The following is a 20,027-nucleotide window of genomic DNA, read 5'->3' as shown; positions in this document are numbered from 1 at the left end:
GAAAACAAAATATATCCTGGTAAATTTTATAAATTCATATTAGTTATAAAAATATTTATATCTTCTATTCAGTTTAATCTAACTTATTTTAACCATAAAAGTTGTAACGACTTATCTGATAATGTTTAATACGTTACTTCCTAAACTAAGAATGTCTCAAATGAAGTTTAAAAATACAGTAGACAGAAAAGATAAATAATTAAAAAAAGGAAAACAACTCTGAAGTACATGAGCAGCTTTCACTGACTTCAGCAAGGCTAATGTTAAACATGTGATAACATTTTTTTCCTAAGTATATGTTTGTACTACCTTGTTTTTTTATTTAGGAAGAAATACATCCAAACTGCCACTAAGTTTTAGATGGCTTAATTATGTGCTTAAAAATAAAATGTGAATAAATGTTTCACTCTACTAGAATTCCAGACCTTTCAACATCTCTTAGAGACTACTAGGGCGTTCTTATAAGCCTTGTATAAAATTGATTCCTTTATGCATTCTTAGCTGAATATTTCAAAAGTTCAACAAAGATGAAATTAATTTACATCTACCTTAGAAATAAAAGTACCGGCTTTAAGCAGATGTACTAAACATAAGCACAAAAATCAGATGTAATATAGGCATTAAAATGTTTCCTTTGACCTCCCACAGCAGACCTAGCACCACACGTTCATGACAAGGAATTCTATCAGGTGGCGTTCATCAGAGAGAGGTGGGTAGAGACAGAAGTAGGGCTGTATGAGGTGGAAATAGTTGTGTATTCAGTTGTGAGCAAACTCAAGAAGCTTCACTATGAACAGTGCATCTGCAAGATACAAGCCAGGCACATCAGTGTAAAACTGGTTTGCACTTATGCTAAATCTTCACAGAGTATGTAGAGAGGATATGGAGGCACTGGGATCTGTTTACCATTAAAGAAGATTTCAGAAACTTCACAACTGTTATACTGAAGGGTTCAAAATAGTGAGTCCTGGTGGCAGATACCTGATGTGACACACTTAAGTGCAACTTGACAGGTGTTGCACATTTAGCAAAAAAAGGAAGCTTGATTTATCTTATGCTTCATGGGATTCTGAATTTATCCTTTAACCTCCAATCATCTACAGATGTTTGTTATGTTATCACAGCAGTCACTGACAGAGGGACTTGGTTATGTTGTGACAGGCAGTGGGACTATTTCTACAGACTGCTGTTGAGCAAGGGAGAGGCAAGTCAGTCTGTTCTTTGTGGATCTGGAGGCCAGGTATTAGATCCTTATCAATCGCATATTCTGCCATTCTGTTCAAAGAAGCTATTCTTCACTAGGAGAAGAAAACAGCAAAAACATTCTCTAAGACTTTCTTAATAATGTGAATTTTAATTTCTTCTGATCCAAACAAAGAGCAGGAAGAAAATTACAAGAAAGATCCTCAAAATCTGGAAGAAACTGTGAGATGACTAGAATATGTATTCCCATGTGCACTCGAACACTTTGGAAAGATCTCTGTATGAACAAGTCATTGCTTGGGTGCCCAAGCAGACTTTGCAGGAAGGCCTGTTTTCCATGGAACCTTCAGGATTACACACATATCCTCCATCATGCATTTGTTTTGTTCAGTCCTCCATCATCTGGTGTTACTATTTATTATTTAAAGGGTACAATATATGGTGATAAAGTTTTACAGACTAATAAAAGATGAGAGCCAAGAATTCTAAAAATTACTAATGGTTTGGGAGGCTTTTTGTTTTGACTATCCAACCTAAGACACTTTCCAGGGCACTATTTTCAGTAAAAGGGGGCTAAGAATTTTGTGTTAATGTGGTAATTTTTAACTTGTGAAACTGAGCAATCAAAGGCAAATGTTAGTGAAACACAAACTGCTCCTGAGATCATGAACAGTCTCCCAAAAAGTAATAGAATGAAAGGTATTTGCATGGCAATAAAAGGAAGTGGAAAAATTATTACAGTAAAAATACTGTGAATGCCCACTGTGAATTTTGGAGACCTTTTAAAAGATACTGTTGGGACTATTCTAATTTGAGGAAGATGTGTCAAGCTATTACAGGATTTTTGCTCCACAGGTCTCCTGGCAATCCACATTTTCAATCAATTCAATAAGAGTATCTGTATTAAAAGAAAATCAAAAAGTGAGAACTAACATCTGCAGAGGGTAGTAACATCTCCTTGAAAAGAGTGATATACATGTTTAAGACTGGAACAGCCCACAGCTTGAGAAAGACTAGAAGAGCTTAAAATATAGACCAGAAAGACCCATTGGGAGGACATATGGACAACTGGGAGTGCTGCAAGAACTGTTGTTCTGTTTTAGCATCAAGCTGCTGAGAGTGAAAAAATGCATTGCTTTCTACTAGTAATGGCTGCCATATGTCTCAGATTTAATATGAAGCAAGGTCTGTTAAACATCAAGCATATGTATAGTTCATCACCAGTAAACCCAGGAGTATACTGCAAGCAGAGCTAATTCACTAACCCTGTGAGTTGCTCCATTTAGGAAAAGTTGCCATGCAGTGTGGGTGCTACTACTTTACTAAAATGATAGATGTCTTGCTCCGAGGAACAATCAGATTTTATGAAACATGCTTTTAAATTCCCTTCATGTTGACCAGAGAAAATGTTATGCTTCAAAACCTGAAGAGAGTAAATCCAGTTTATGCAACCTTCATTATATACTCTATTCATAGCTCCAGACAACCTTGCAGACCACTTAAGGCAGATGGTTGCATTTACCTATGGTTCACTTTGCGTCTTTTACTTCTGAAGATTCTCATGTACTATTGTTCTCTACCTCTTTTTTGCATTGTTGCTTTAAATGGAGAGTAGGAAACTCGTGAGTTTTCTTCAGAGCCACAAAGAAAAAATGTCTCATCCAAACAGTTCTCTGATCACCAGTGATATGACAATTAATAATATCTACTACTCCACTTAAAAAGAAGACACAAAATGTCAGCAAGACCAAGAGTCTAAAATGAAGCAGATGAGTGAGCCCTTCAAGTTAGTCCAAAGGACAGCACAGGCAGATCAAAAGGTCCAGCACAGATGCTCCAGACCCTTTTCCTACAGATGCATTTTACTCTAAATCATTCCTGGTGAAAAAGAAACAAACACAAAAAAACCCAACAAAAAACCCAGACTTAGGAGGAGGAGATCCGCATCTCTCCTTGAAGCCTAGAATTGCTTGCCTAGATCTCTCAGAGGGAGAAATTGCATCTCTTATTTAAATAGGCATTTCAGTGTGTATGCAGGCAGCTAAAACACAAGTAGTTTACCTGTGGATTTTTCACATTAGGAGACATTGTTTAAAGGAATCATGTAAGTGTTGGGCTGGCTTTATTTGTGAAATGTAAATGTCACCTGATCCCTAATTTATATATGACTTAGAAAGATGAGATCTCATTCTAAAAGTCCAGGAACAAAATTCTAGCAGTTTAATTTCTGCACATCTTCACTCCCTTTCTAAAAGCACAGTGAGAACTGCATAGCTCAGCTTAGAGATCCTTGAAGAGCCACACATTTCAGAACACAGTAACTATGGAAAAGGGTTCAGCTTTTATGGGAAATATAGTGCTCTCCTAAATATGCTTCATTAAGGAATTCTTTGGCTGTCTATTCCGTTTCTCTCTCTATTTTGAGCTCTTTACAGCAGTGACACCATAAAGGTTCCATGACACAATGCCAAGATCTGGTATTTATCTTGGCTAGCTAGGTTTAGTTTACATACTATGTAAATGTGGCTCTCAATCTCTTAGCTTAATTTGTTTTTATACTTTCAAAAATTTCAACACTGAAACAAAATCTCTTATACCCAGAAAGCCAATTCCTGAAATGCTAGATGTGCAAAACTATATGCTAAATGTATTTGAAATTAATTATCTAACATCCATTTTTCAGTTACACACATATGTTGAGTGCTTGGGCCTGCATGTGACTATTTAGATTATTAATAATTCCAAGCAAATTAAAACATGGGTTACTCATCCAATGCCCATTTTGTAAATCTGCAATTTGAAAAGTAAATCATAATGGATTAGATATTGTAAAATAACATAAAGATCGTGAAAATAGGCTGTGAGGTGTTAGTGTTACTTTTGTTATTTTATTCTGTCATTAAAAAAGCCCAGAAATACTTGAATTTGTCTTCATTTCAGATTTCCACAATAAGATGGTGTATTCTGAGAAGCTTCAACTTCTAGAAAGGTCTGTCCTCTAAAATAAATGACAAGGGTTTCATTAAAGAGCAGTCCCACAAGTTAATGATACAAAATATTTTGGTCTCCTTATAATAAAGCTCTGCTATAGTGATTCTGCCAGATTAGAAATTCAAGGCTCGGTTGCTTTTTTAACATTTAAAAAGAAAAGCCAAATGGCATAAGCTATATGAAAACCCAGCCCTCGTTTAATTTTCCATTAATTGTAGTATTTTGTGTTCCAATTTTTAATACAGATACTCTTGGGAAATACTGGAATTAAACATTAGCATATGTGATATTTTTTTTCTTAAGCTGTCACATTGGTCATAATTTTTGAGGGTTGGCATTTGCCAAAGCACTCAAGTTTTCTTCAAGTCCTGACTTGAAGCTAGAGTCGCACTCACCATAAATACTCCAGTCACTAATTATCCTTTCAGATGGAACATGTTGAAAATAAGTCTTTGTACTATAGATGAAAGTCCTCGACACCCAGCACACTGGTGTTAGTTGACACCACCTTTTACTTTGAAGGTATCTCTGCAGCCCAGCTCCAGGGAGAATTCATGCATCTATCCCTATCCAAGCACCATTCAGCACTCCAGAGGCCCTGGTCAAAGCTGTGTTCCAGCCTTGCCTACACTTATCTTAGATGATTCCTGACTCATCAAGCTGGCTGCTGTGAGTCCCAGAGGAAAATACCTAGCTCCTTTCTGCACTCTGTGCATAATATACACCTCATCTCAGGGCTGTGGTTTTCATTAGGAGCAACACACCTGTCATCCTTTTGAATTTAGGGTGGGAATGAAAATACTGCAGTGGATTCCTTTTCTTACCCAAATTAGGAATCTGAATAAAAACATCTCATTTTAATACCTGAAATAAAGAATTCTTCTTTAAATCAATGTGACATTGTACATATATTTGGTAACTTATTAGTCTTACTGTTTATTTTTTTGGTAGCAAAATGTCATAATGAAGCCTAAATGTGAAGTTCAGGAGACATTTGTTCATCTTGGATCCAGTTTGGAATCCAGCCTGCGAAGCAAGATGGATGGCAGATGCACATGATGAGATACTGGAAAGTTGATGAAAACAGGAATTTTGTAAGACAGCACTTGGCCTGGTTTATCTTGAGAACAGATTATTATTAAATTTGTTTATAAGCTAAGAAATTTCTAAAGACTTCCAGTGCTTCTCTTTGAAGCCTTACACATGTTTTGAAAAAAGCGTTCTCTTCAACAGAAATATTACAGGTTTTTATATATATATATATATATATACATACATAAATATTACAGTTATTATTCAATATATTCCAAAGCACCTTTACTCTTTTTGGAATATGTGCTCTAGTCAGATTGACCAGATAACACTGCTGTCTTGTACACTTTACCCCATGCTAGGAGACAAGACATAAAGACAAAAATGCTCTTTTGCACGGCACAGCTTCCCAAATAATTAAGCCTAACAGCCCTTTCTCTTTCCAGGTCCAAAGGCTACACATTAACTCAGTCACCTCCTTAGCCATAAACCCTTGTGCTAATGGAGCAATACAAGAACTGACTGAGCTACAGCAGGGGCAGCAGGAGGGGCAGCAACCTCCATACTAGCATGGAAACTCTCCAGGTCAATGATACAGTACTGTCTTTCTCTTCTGAGTGCTGGTGAATCAGGCTGAGTGAGGAGTCCAGCTGTGTATTAAGAAAGTGTATTACCTGCCTTGCAACCAGTGCAGCTGTGCCCAGAGGTGGACTGCAAGGTGCACCTGACAAGGAGGTCCTCAAGGGATATGAGAGGCATGAGGTTTTGCAAGTCTCATGAAAGACAGAAGCCTACAGTCAGGAAATTTTGTACTGTTAAGCAGCTAGTTATGTTTTATGGTAAAGACAGTGCTATAATTCACTTTGGTATCCTAAACTTAGCTTGTTTTCTCTCACCAGTGTTCATGGCTGTCCCTTAGGGAACAAAAAAAACAAAACAAAACAACTCTAGGCTCTGATTCTGAGAAAATATTTGGGGTTTTTTTTTCCCACCTTTGGTGCTGATATACTCTAGTAGGGATCTCTCTGCAAGTATAAAAACCTGACCTGTATGTTAATGAGAATGATCTTATGGTGTTTAACTGTTGTAACCAGCTCTGACAGAAGGTACAGGTATCACTTACAAAGTATTTTAAACAATGTGGGATTTTTTTCATGAACATTTTTAAGATATTTTTAAACATCTCATAACAATGGATTTACAAACTGTTGTTCAAAATGTCATTTTTTGCTTTATTGGAGGGAATAAAAACCTCTGTGATCCTATGTATCCTTCTGTGTGAGGTGGGTTTGATCTGCACTCTTGTCAGAACAGTAGTACATTTTTCCAAAATAAAACTTTCCACTTGTTTTGAAGTCAAGTGTATTTGACCAAATCCCCATGCTTCCACTCTGTCATCTGGACTATAAAAAAGGTTTCTCCTTTCATGCATTTGCCTCATTTCTTCACTGCCTTCTGATTAAGACATTTTTCCTCCTTTGTCTACAATTTCAGAATAAAAAGGTGTGCTGTTCCACAGAGGTACTTGTGGGAAATGGTTCCTTTTCTTCCCCACAGAGGCTAGAGGCTGCTGGCTCGCAACTGTACTGCATAAGGGGGATTATACTTAAATAATAATTATTCAGGTAATCAAGACTTTTTAAAATGCTGTGTTTTCTGATCTGCAGATTAAGATTTCAAATTCTGAAAAGAAACACAACTCCCTCAAAAAACTTCGCTTTTTGTGGGTTGCACCCACAAAGAATCATGGTTTATAACACCAAAGACTAGCAAAGCAAAATTTTTCTCAGTACTGCTGTCAACTGAAATCTTTAGCTCCTGGTTATATGCCTAACACCTTCATATAGCTTGTCAGAGGGATACAGATGCTGGAAAAAAATCCAAAACATGCCAGCTAGAACCTTAAGTGTCTGCAAAAGCTATAAAACTGAGGACAAATGGAAGTACCCAAACAGAAATTTTCAGGGCAAAGTGTTTATGTGATTCAGTGAGCACAGCCTTGGGCAACTCAGATTCACCTCTGAACTCATTTGAACTGGACATTTTAGGCAGATCACATCTCAGAGAGGACTGGTGGGATCCATCTTAAGGTTCCAGATATGGACACAAATATTTCCTGTCCAGCCCACAACCACAACTTTATTTCAGGAGCTGCAGAGTATAGTGTGACTGAAAGTGCTCAGCTCCTTCTTTTAAGGCTGCTTTGCTTTGCATAATTAAGGGACCATTTGCCAGGCACTTGAACCTGATATTCCTACGTTCAAGGTGAGTCTCCTAAAGTACAGAGTTAGCTCTTCTTTTCTTTCTCTGTGCTAACTAATGTTGAACCACACTAAGTGGAAAAGATTTAAGAGGTATTTATTTATTCATAAAACCTATAAAGCCTACTGATAAAGGTATTTTCTTACACATTGAGAAACTAAATCTGCAAAAATGTTCAGAACTAAAATGTCTTTCATGATCCCTCTGTCCACTGGAATGGTAGCCCGTAGACTGTTTCTCTTATTTTGTGTAGACATCTAAGCAAGTTTACCAGTCCTGTTGCACATAGAAGAGTTGGATGGGATGGATCTCTTGACTTCACTGCCAGCACTCAGTAGTTCACAAGTGTAAAAATGGGAGCAGATTTGCACAAACCAGCTGCAGACATCTGGACATTGAAGGAAAATTTCCACAGCTTTTACCCGTGAAATCTATATCCAAATGTTAGCTGAGTTATGATTTTGTGAGTATCATGGGAGTCTGACTTATGGAGTAGAACCTGAAAAAAAAAAAAATTCTCTGTGAATTTAAAGCAAAACTCTTCGGCTGTAGAGCTAGTTATTAAAATTGATATTGTCCCCCATTGGTTATGAGTATTCTTAGAACCACAGATTCACAGAAATTATAAATAAGTTGAAGGAACATCTGAAGGTCGCTTAGTTCATCTCCTAAAATTAAGGCTAATGACAAAACTGGGTCTGTTCCTCAAGGCACTGGCCATTCAAGTTCTGAAAATCTCTAAGGTTGGAGAGTCCACAGCCCCCTTGGGCAATCTGTGTCAGTGCTTTACATTCTTTTTGTGAGGTTTTTTTTAAATCTTAATTTCTCTATTTTGGAATTTCTTTTGCCTGTGTCTTTTCATTGTGCACCGCTGAATTTGGCTTTTTTTTTGTATAGTTCTCTTTTAGGCAGTGGAAGACTGCAATAAATCATGGAACTGAGGCATATAGTATATCCAGAGACATTAAGGGAAGTAACTTGGCAGAGCCTGGAAAGGAGAAGGCTGAAGTTCTCTTTGCAGCCTTCTGTCTTATTGGCTCTGCACAGAACTTCATTTTGCTTTATAACTTCACATTCTCCACTGTCTTCAGTCAATGCTTGCTGCAGCTGTACACAGAGCAATTCATACTACCTTAACAATGTTTTGCCTGCTTGTTCCCAGTTTTCCAGCTAATTTGCTTTATGCTCTGCAACTAGCTATTTATTCCCTTTAAGCAAAACTGAAGGTTTGTGAGTAAGAATGGGACCATACCATGTTTCTTGCACCAGAAGGACAGCTGTAGTCAATCACTGCTCACTCCTTTCTTGATCCACTTGACAATGCTAGGCTATATAAAGTAGTAGAGAGAGTGTAGGTTTTATGGTTCCATTGTATGTCCATAAATTCTTGTGAGATACTGCCTTTTCCTTCTAGGGAACTTCCATAATTTAATCTAATAAAAAAATGTATTTTAAATCAGACAATACTTGTTTATTTGAAAGTTGACTTCATCTTTGTGAATGGCTATGCAACATACTTGCAGACTAGTTCCTGAAATTTCATGTATTTCAGTACTTAGAATGCTGAGGGCTTTATAGCCAAGATCCATCACCTTCCCTTCCAGGAAGGACAGAAATTACAAGCTGTGTTGACTCACTTTCCAAGGCTCCATCTCTGTTAAATATTCCCAACTACCTAAATTTCTGCCTAGTGCCTAGAAAACCATTGATGTAGGTTTCATTATACTGAGAATTAAGGTATATGTGTAGTGTTGCCTTATTGTTTCTGTAAGATACCTTGAGATTAGGAACTTATTTAGCCTAAATCATTAATGCAAAAGCAGAGAACTCCGCTTCTGCAAGGAAGTACAGTCTCTTTTAGCAGAAGAAACTCATGTTCTATTTTTTTTTCAGAGATAGTGTGAAGAGCAAACTGTGCAATGTTATGTATTGCCAACTAAATGGGAATTTCTGACCTACAGGAAGGAGGTGTTAAAGATAAAAATGTACTGCCAAGTGCCATTTTCTCTTTATTGTTCAACTGCTTATTGTAAGGTGTAGGTTCCCCAGTTTGTGGTGGAGGTCATTGGTACTGTTTGCTATTTTGACAGAGAGCTTCCTTCTACTGTATCATTTGAGGAGAACTTCAAAATGCTTTGTGAACATCTATGAATGCTTTACTTGCAACATATGGGTATGCAGAAAATAGTCTCATCAACAGGTTTTAATCTGTCCTGAGGTGGACTTTTCTCAGTCTCATTGTTCATACTGTTACTCTGCATAAAGATAACTGGTTTGCTGAAAGAAACTGAACATAATACACTTCTGTCATGTTTGTTATATCACAGCTGTGTGGTGAAACATCTAGGTAGCAGACTAGAAGTCTCAGTATTTAGTTTATTTTCCAGTGAAGGGGTCAGTAGGGCTAAAATCTTCAATAAATGGTTTAATGCTGTTTCCCATATCTTTTTCTATTCTTTGGGGTTTCTTTACATGCATTTCTTTCTTCTTCTGGAATGCATAGCTATTCTGTAGTGATTCCCACTCTGATGTGTTCAGAAAGCCCCACCTTTAGACTTCACTCTACAAAAACTCTAGCTTACTTGTAACAAGGTTACTTTCAAACCCTCCTATATAAGAATAAATAAAAAAAAAAAGCAGTTACACTTATGAATTCCAAAGTTAGGAAGGAAATATTTCTATTGTCCACTGCATCTGTCCTTTTGCCTTGGTCCCAAGTTTCTTTGGGAATTTGTATTGATTCTGAACATCTGGAATTGGCAATTTGCCAACTAAATGGTTTGGTGTGGGGTTTTGTTGGATTTTTTTCAGAGGTGATAGTTTCTGCTTTTGCTACAGAAACTGTAAGAGTTTCTCTTTGAGTGTTTCATAGTCAAGTAGTCGAAAAGAAAATATTACCTGCAGGATGATGTGTGTTTGCAAGCAAGCCATTTATGGCTCTAAATTACTAACACATCCTGTGTTCCAGGATGCAATACTTGGACATATTTGGACTATTCATTCCCAGATAGGGTATACTACTATCTCTCTATTGTGAGTAGCTAGGGCTGCATTCTACTCATTGCCTGTGGCTTCCAAGAGGTTTCATTGTTCTTTTGACAATGCTGAGAAATTAATTTACCATATTTCATAGTGCTGTGACTCCCATACAGAAAACTCCATAAGACATCAACTTAATGCACAACAATAGTGCAATGGTGTATGTTAAATTATATCTTTACAAACATATTGAAACTTGAAAGTAGAGAAAACAGTTTATTTAACCTCACAATAAATTTTAATAATAATAGAATAGATTAGATTATTATATCTTAACCTGAAGGGTTTTTTTTAAATTTATAGAAGACTGAAACATAGTTGACAATGAACACAAAACGCACTATATACTATGTTTTATTTTCTACAATGTGGTTAAAAGTAACATGCAATTAATAGAATAAAAATACATGTATATATGACTTATGTGGCAGTAAAAACTATACCAGCAATGGATAAAAATCTTATCATGAAAGTTTACACGAAAATATGACAAAAATAATAGTAAACAATTTTTTTTAACCTGAAATAAGTTTCCCTGTTTTCTTTCACATATTAATTTACAAATGTCATGGTCTCTGAAAACACATTTTCATACATTTAAATTTTTTCTTAGATTTTTAAATCATTTTTTGTTGTTGTAATTGATAACAATATGAAAAGGATGTGAATAATTAAGAAAGCTGGATTGGTTGGAGAGGAATCTTGTATTTACACAGGCTAAACCTTCCTGCTCAGCACTCTGATGAAACCCACCTGACATCCATGTAGGTCTCGTACCAGCTGCCATGTATTGCATGCATGGACATAGGTTTCTACTAAGCTGAATGATTTTCATCAATTTACCTAGCCAGCCAGATGAAGGCATATTTTGCACCACATTTGGCCATTCCTTTGCATTCTGAATACAATAATTTGTAGAAATATGCATGTTTCCTTAAGGTTGCCTATGCTAAATATTAATGAACAGAATGGGTAATATGCAGACTGACACTTTTTTTAAAGTATATCCTAACTTTAGAAAACTATCATGACGTTATTCTTGTAGTTACTGCCCCTAGAAGGGAACTGGATCCTTCCAGGCATCTCACTCCAGTGAAATCTCAGCAGCCACCCGAAGGCAGTTGTACATCTCCTGTGGCAGATCAGCCCGGGTAATGTTGTTTCCATCCAGACGCAGATGTGTGATCTTGGAATAGGTCATTGGCCCAACAACCTTACAGAAGCTGCTCAGTGGGAACTCTGAAACAAAGGGAACATGAATAAGAGAAAGCAAAGTGACACTTGGGGCTGAGGTTGGGGAGGAGTTTTATACTTAAATTGCATAGTTGAACCTTTCCAGAAATGCAAGATTAGAAGACAGGTATAGATGTAAAAAATTAATATTTATAAAATTTTGTATATTTATTGTATTTTATATATAATTATATATATAATATCTCTTCAGTTGAAGTATTATTTGTTTCACATAACACTAGACAGTTTTTGAATGGAAAACTGCCTTGTATCTTACGAGCCGTATTTACTGTAAACAATAAATTACATGAAGCAGAGAAATTCTGTGGTCATTATACATAAGCACACATAATTACATCTTACATCTCTGTCAGGCAGAGAAGATCCATCCTCAAAAGTGAATGGATGTGACTACACCTGATACTGCCTGCATACCACATTGTGTCATTCTGCAAATGTGATCCCTCATTTTCACTTGTGTTTCCTTTGAGCCACACAGATGATTAGTCTATTGAAAGCTCCATCACTACTGAACAAGCAGCCTGAGAAAGTTTTTCATCTTTGGGTTATTGACATAAATTGAATTCACACAGTAAATATTTTAAAGGGACTCCTTCAATAAACCCATTCTCTGCTACGCAGACAAATTTCATATCTTCAGTTGCTTTTATGTTGCAAAGGACTAAGTCTCATAATTTCAGAGCAATCAAGGTACGGTTCTCAACATCGGATGCCATTTTGACTTAGAATCATTGGTTATTCATGGACTCTTGGAATCACTACCTTATATATCTTTTCTGCATTACTATTTAAATCATCTAAGAAAGTGCGATGACCTACATCATGTTGTAGTACTGAAGAAAGTGGACGGAGTATCTTTCCTTTCTCCATTTTGACTTCAATTTTTCATTTTGAACATCAATACTATATTTGACTGCAAACAAAGTATGCTTATACAAGATAGGTAGATGCTTAACTCCTCCAAGAGGATGCAAACTTAATGTATGCAAACCTCAAAATGTATTTGTGTTACCAAGCTACTCATCTCTGCTGACTATTTATGAAGACAAAGCCACTTTGAAATTGGATGCAGATCTAGCCATAGAATCATAGAATATCAGAATGGTAGGGGTTTGAAGGGATCTCTGGAGATCATTTAGTCAAACCCCACTGCTTAAACAGGTTCTCCTAGAGCAGGTTGTATAGGATCTCATCCAGATGGGGTTTTAATAACTCCAGAGAAAGTGACTCCACAACCTCTCTGGGCAACCTGTTCCACTGCTCTGCCACTCTGAAAGTAAAGAGGTTTCCCTCATGTTCAGATGGAACTGGCTGTGCCTGAGTTTGTGCCTGTTGCCCATTTTCTTTCCACTGAGCAGCAGTGAAAAGGATCTGATCCCATCCAGATGTTAAAATGGCTTCCTAAATTTAAAATATTCTGGTTCAAAGGCAGTGTACCTGGAATTTTGCCACTAGTGTGGCATTCAAATTTTCCCAACAACACTGAGAGAATAAGGACTGAAGCAAAACTGGATTTTCATCTGAACAGATGTTTTCTCATTAACAGTGTCTGTTGTAGTAAGAAATTCTGATATTCTAACAAATACCTGAATATCTGAAATATCTGGGGAAAAATAAAATCAGGAAAAGGCATTATCCCTCTCCTCTCCTCTCCTCTCCTCTCCTCTCCTCTCCTCTCCTCTCCTCTCCTCTCCTCTCCTCTCCTCTCCTCTCCTCTCCTCTCCTCTTGTTATTAAACAGAAAATGTTACATTTAAATTACTACTTAGAAGAAAGAGATATATATAAGAAGTTCCAGTTTAGGAGTTACAATTTAGGTTTGAGGTAATGAGAAAGCAAAGGCTTTTATAAATCTTCCATGGTCCTATGCTAGCTTGGAGATCCAACAAGCATCAAGTACAGTAGATGGAGTATACAGCTGATACCTAACTTACATTCAGTATAATGGATATGTTTCAATTTATTGGTTAGAGGTCAGATCAGGTCTTTTAGGAAGGAGAGGGTATCTCATGGAGCTCTACAGGTTGCTGTATTTGGTGCCTCAGATGGGAAGCATCAACTCACTGTTTTACCTCATCAAATCAAGGAACTGAGATGAAATAAGAAAAAAAAATCTAAAATTGAGGAAAATGTGAAGCATAGCAAATACAAAACATTTTGAAAGGTCTTGCCCTCTGTCTGGTAAGATCTACTCTAAGATATTTAGCTTTAAAGGCACAGCTGTATGGATTTAGCTATGTATGAAATAGCTAATACTGATATCCTAAACCCTTTAAAGATACAAGCAGACAAACAGAAAGAGGGGTTTTTATGGTTTCCTTCATGCCAGCTAGCAAGATTAAGTTCTCCTGTAGGAACACTGTTATGTTTGACATATCTGCCTCTCCATCATAGAGATAGGTGCAACTAAAGAGCTTTCTGACATAAAGGTGAGGCCTCTCCAGATCTCTAACACCTCCTTCCCACCCCAGGATTAGGACAGCCTTGTAAAAGCCCAGTCTCAGTAGAAACCTCTATGATCTCATGCAAGATGTAACATTTATTGACTTCAGAAGGAACATTCTTTCAAATCCTGATTGAATGGAGACAAGCTTGACACCTGATCATACAATGAGGGAAATGGGAATATAGAAAAACCAGAGGCACTGCTGTGGATTTCTAGATGGCTTTGGAATGATAATGCATGAAAGAAGAGAGTAAAAAGAAAAAAGCCGATACTCTGTTTTATCTTTTCAATTGTGCCTTGTTCTGGATACCTTAGGAATTTTTTGTCTTCTCCCTCTCTCATTCCCTCCAACACTTTCACTAGCAGCCTTCTGAAAGGTTACACAGACCCAAGTCAGATCCTCAGCTTGTATCTGTCTCTTTTTGCTGACTTAAGAATTCTGAACATCTTGCATACTGATCAAACTGTTCACACTGTTTTTTCCTAAATTGTGTAAGACAAATCCATTGGCTTCTATGGAGTTAACTCCAATTTACATGAGATAAGAATTTGACCAATGATACCTACATTAGAATGAAAACAGAAAGTTCTCTTTTTAAGCTTAGTTTGAGTAGCTAGCAGATAAATGTCTGTCTTTTAAAATTAATATGGACAACAGTCAGAGGTATGTCAATGTACTAGGAGTCTAACCAGTACCTTTTTTTCAGACTCCCATTGACCATCAGTGTCTGTGGGAAATATTTATGAAAATTAATTTAACTCACTGCTAATTTTGTTGACCTGGAGGTAGAAGTTTTCAAGGTTCTCACTGACAGTTGGAATGCTCTTCAGCTGATTGAAGGAGAGATCCAGCTCAACCAGTGATGTGATATTGAAGACATTGCCAGGTATCCCAGCATCTGTTAATTTATTGTGGGATAAACGTAAATATTGCAGGGCTTTAAAACCTTGGAAGTACTCATCGGGAACATTGGAGATCTGGTTGTTATCAAAATACAGCATGAGTAAGGAGTGAGGCAGTCCTGTCGGTAGCTTTGTAAGTCTGTTGAAGCTTAAGTCAAGATATAAAAGTGAATTCAGGCCTTTAAAAGCCCCAGAAATAGATTCTGCTTTCAGCTGGTTGTTCTGGAGGTGAATGACAGTCAGATTCACCAGCCCTTCAAGTGCTCCGGGAGTGACTTTTGTAATCTTGTTGTGGCTTAATTGCAGGTCATCCAGAGTTTTGGGGAGTGGTCCAACAGCTTCAGTCAAATTGTTGTAGTTAATATGAAGTTTCTTCAGATGCTTTAGTTTAGAGAAGACTCTTCCCTTAATTTTTGAATTTTCCAAATGGTTGTGATCTAGGATCAGCCACTGTAGATCTGTTACATTATCAAATGTGTTCTCTTCAATACCCTCAATCATATTGTTTCGAAGATAAAGGTATTTTATTCCACTTGGTACGATCGGAATGGTTTTCAGTTTAAGATTGTCACAATACATGGCACTAGGGTAGTTTAAAGGACAATTACATTCTGGGGCACAGACTGCTGCTGAGGGTCCAAAAGGATCATAACCATAATCATCTGCAGGACCATACTCATATTGGCAAAAAATGCCACTGATCAATAACAGAAAGACAGGTAAGGAGTTTAAAGTCATCGTTGCAACGTGTCTTGTCCCTGTATGATGAAAGGGAATAAAAAAGTTACAGCTTTAACATTTTCTCTCTTGCAGAAATATTTACAATTTTACCACATGAAGATTAGGAATACAAATTTAATCTTCCTATTTAAAGCTATTCAGAAAAATTATATTTGTTTATTAGTATTGCATTTTTACTACTGTAAAATTGCAGTCCCATTCTGGTGTTGAAGGTAAAATATTGTTTGTATCTTCTTGCATCCATTCATTGAGTCACAAGAAGGATGATACAGTCAAAGTTTTTTACACTTTGCACAGAAGAGTTTTTGGTTTTGCTGAAGGCCATTTTGAGAGGCAGTTCTGCCACTTAAATTCTGTCAAGCATTACTAATATACTGAACTGTCTTATATCTAAATAACATGTCAATTTGACTTAAATTTGAAAGAGCCAGGGAAGTGACAAACAGAGGGTAATGAACTGATATACAGTGTGGTTTTAAGATGTCTGAAGCTTGAAGTGTCTTCTTCTCATGGATCATGTTCAGTAAAACATGTTCCATGAAGTTTCATATTCACCTAAAGAACAAACTAATAGAAATATATGTAACGTATTCTCATGGAAATATCAAACATCCAGCACTGTGTATGTGTGCAGGAGTATATTCTACCTAATATGGATCTACAGTGGATCTGAAATGACTGAATTTCAGATAGGGCCAATATTTTTGCAAATTCTCTATGTGTGTTGGTTACATTGTTTGACCATTCTAAATCAATAGATAGATAAAGCACTGGTTTCAAATAGTTGGTCTTCCAGGTCACATACTGCAAAATGACATTGTGTATCCTTGGCCATGTTTTTCTGTGATCTAATAGGAGTGGTCTCATGTTCCTAAAATATTAAAGTGAAGATTAATTTTTATTTCTTACTACCTGCATTGATGTTGTGTTGGAAAAGTGGGTCTAGCATCACTGAAGTCAGTGAGCTTGCTCTGATTTTCACCAGTAAAAGGCGAGGCTTGATATTCTCAGCTACTGTTCATAGAGTGAAATGATTAAGAAAATCCTTAGAACATTCTTATTCTCAAGTAATTTCAGAAAGTATGTGAAGCCTGTAAACAGACCACCAGACATTGATCTCAGATCTGGGCAATCTTCCAGCAGGATAAGTTAGTCTGGCTGTTGGCATTTTTTAGTGTTACACATCACATAATGTTAAAATGCAGGGCCATACTTGAAAGTCTTCCCTAATCCTAAATTCCCTTGCTTTTATTAACTTGATAAAAGCCACATCACATTCTAGACAGCTGATAATCTCAACTAAAGTACCTCTGGGCAGGGTCTGTTAGTCTCACGCAGTACAGTATAGAGACTTAAAAAAAAAAATGTTCTCGTGTTATCTCCAATAAATCATCTACTAAGTCCTTCTGCTAAATATTAAGCTGCTGTCCCCTGAATAAGGAGGACAATTACATATCTTTTCCATGGTGTCAGTCCCACCACATTTGCCTTACAAACCATAGGATAGATCAGTTACCAAAATATGATTTATCAGTGTAATTTTCTTTGTCTGTTCTTCATTACTGCATAAGGCCATGCAGACTCAACCTTCAGTCCCCTGGTGGTATAAATAAGTACAGCTTCTCTGAAAGCTAAGACATCACAGTGACACTATTCAGCTCAAAAGCTGGTCCTGTTTAGGTACTAAACATTAAGGATGGGGGAATGCCTACTTCTTTATACAAATTATAAGATAGAGTGTAATTAACTTCTTGAACTACATTATTTGGCCTTACAGAGACATTTTTACATATCTGAATCAGTTTATAGTCTCAAAATTCAAATTTTATTGTTCTTTTGGCTTCAAATTATATTTGTGATGCTAAGTTTTTTATTGCTATCACAGGCTGACAGTTCTTTTAATTAGTATACAAGGTTTAACTGCTTTGCAGAACCCTGGAAGCAATTAAAAAGGTTAGGTAGTAAGAGTTTTGAATTATTTTATCAAGAATATTGTAAAATGTAGGTGATAATTCTGTAGTGCAAGGGCATATGAGCACGTGTGGGATATAAAATAGCACAGTTAAGTAGAAATGTAGTGTAGTTCACTTGTTTTATTCATTCACATATCTAAACGTTTCTCTGTCAGAAGTGTAAAAGGTAAATAGATCATGAACACATGCTTGTTTGTTACACTGAACTATACAAATCCAAAAGATAAAATTAGAATACTTTCTTAGATGTTTATCTGATAAGATAAGCATGCTTGAATTAATTGCCTGTGTTTGTTCTAACCAGTTATATTGTAAAGTACCTGGGAATATGTTTGTGAAGTTGCTCAGGCAACTTGCCAAAAAATACTAAATGGCAATTCCATGATTTTGGAAAAATGCTTACTACAGTGGAGTAGACAAACGATTCAAACTGTTTTAAGCTAGTCTATGATACCTTATTTCTAAACCTGTTGTGAAATAAAACAAATATAAGCTTATCATTCAGTCAGCCTTAAACTAAATATATTTTAAATCTGCATCATAGCACCTTACACAGTTTGCAAAAGATTTATGATTTTTGTAAGTTTCACTAGTATATGTAAAATATGCTTTAAAATGTGCTTTAAAATGTAATAAAAATTTAAAAATACCTATATTTTTCATCTAATTTAATTTTCGAGTTTATTAACTATTTAAAATATCATGATACCTTGTCTTTATATAAAACAAAGCCAAATGATTTAACAAATTGAATCTGTGGAGCTCGTAGTGATAGATTATGAATGAATAAGGGAGCAGTGAGCAGTCTTACAAATTTCTTTCTACTGTACATCAACTCTTTTGAAGTAGCACAAAACAAATTCTAAAAAAGTGCAAAACTGCTGCACAAAATATGTGAGGTTCTTTTAAGGAAACTGAGAAAGTGAATCCTCTAAGCAACTGTTGATTTGTGTTCAATTTACAAATTGGCAAACTTACCCTGACATGTTTTCACGTTCCCATTACAGCTACATTTAAAGAGCTGAACATTACGGTTAAAACATGCAGCAGCACTTACCTTACTGCCTTGAAGCTGCTTTCCTTAATTCCCAGAACAGATGCAATAAGGGACTGTATCAACCAATATATGCTGTAAACAGTGTCAGGAGGTAAAAGTCTGCCAGATCCTCTGTGTTACAAGAGGAAAAAAAAAAAAAAAAAAAAAAGCCCTAGTCACGCTGCACTGTGAAGCTGCTATGTCATCATGATCATCTTGTGGTGTGGCATGTACAAAAATTCAGCTCTCTAATGAAGTGCAGGTGGATACCACATTTTGTACAAGGACAACCCTTCTGTTATTCCTGTGGGATGAGAGCATGATCAGTTTCATAAACCTGAGAAAGTTTAGACCACGAGCCACAGCCTTATACAAGGAATATTTGTATTTTAGAGGCAAAACATTTTAGATTGTAAAACAAATTGCAAACAGACTTCTATTTTCCAGCTTATTTTATACTGCTAGACATGAGCTAACAAATAGCACTCAGACCTCAATGTTGCTGTGCTTCTTCAGCCAAGTGACTCATTCATTTTTCTGCTTTTTTCTTTAACTATCCTATGTCCACAGTAAAATATTCTTACTGAAAGTTTTATCTTAAGGATCAGAACCAAAGATGGAGGATTGTCTTTGAATTATAATCTTTTCTGCAATATTAAATACTGAGTTCAAAGTTTCTTCTGTAAATCATTAGCATTTATTTGGTTTGGACATTTTCTTTGATGATTGAATGTATGTTTATTTAATAAAGAAACATCTCAGGAACAGTTTTTCAGCAGTTACTGTAAACTCACTTTACACGTTTTTTCATTTTTGCTTACAGCTTTCTCCTGCTTTTCAGAATCTGGAACTACTCAGCTTTAAGTTGTCTGTTTCTTATTCCATGGATGTAATTCAAGAATGCATCTTAAGGCTTGGATGAGATATTATTTTCACCAGGCAATTCCAAAAAAATAGTGCACTAAGAGAGTAACTGTTTAAAGTGGGTCTTAATATTTCCATAAGAAATTTCCCTTATCTCTTAATGGTGGATGTCCTCTTTTTATGAGACACAAGCTCTTTCCTATGAAGTTGGATGGGGACAAACATGAAACATGCATGTAGAAAACATGCACAAGGTGTTTTAAAGTGTCTTGTATGTAATTGTA

General features: G+C 36.3%; 1 protein-coding gene across 1 annotated transcript; it reads right to left on the bottom strand.

Moving 5' to 3' along the window:
• Positions 1 to 10,716: 10,716 nt before the first annotated feature.
• Positions 10,717 to 19,081, bottom strand: LUM (lumican). The gene is made up of 3 exons (XM_051631197.1): positions 18,901 to 19,081; positions 14,991 to 15,887; positions 10,717 to 11,766 (listed from the first exon to the last, which is right to left on the bottom strand). The coding sequence occupies exons 2-3, from the start codon at positions 15,865 to 15,867 to the stop codon at positions 11,612 to 11,614; spliced, it is 1,032 nt and encodes a 343-aa protein (XP_051487157.1). The 5' UTR covers positions 15,868 to 15,887; positions 18,901 to 19,081; the 3' UTR covers positions 10,717 to 11,611.
• Positions 19,082 to 20,027: the final 946 nt, after the last annotated feature.

Source organism: Apus apus, chromosome 1 (assembly GCF_020740795.1).
Source record: "Apus apus isolate bApuApu2 chromosome 1, bApuApu2.pri.cur, whole genome shotgun sequence".
Taxonomy (NCBI): Eukaryota; Metazoa; Chordata; class Aves; order Apodiformes; family Apodidae; genus Apus; species Apus apus.
This window is presented reverse-complemented; position numbering and strand designations above follow the sequence as displayed.

Excerpts from the sequence above, each read along its gene's own strand:
- LUM (XM_051631197.1), bottom strand. The coding sequence starts at position 15,867 with ATGACTTTAAACTCCTTACCTGTCTTTCTGTTATTGATCAGTGGCATT. Across the intron at positions 11,767-14,990 it reads CCAGGTCAACAAAATTAGCA|AGTTCCCACTGAGCAGCTTC; the intron begins GTGAGTTAAATT and ends CCTTTGTTTCAG.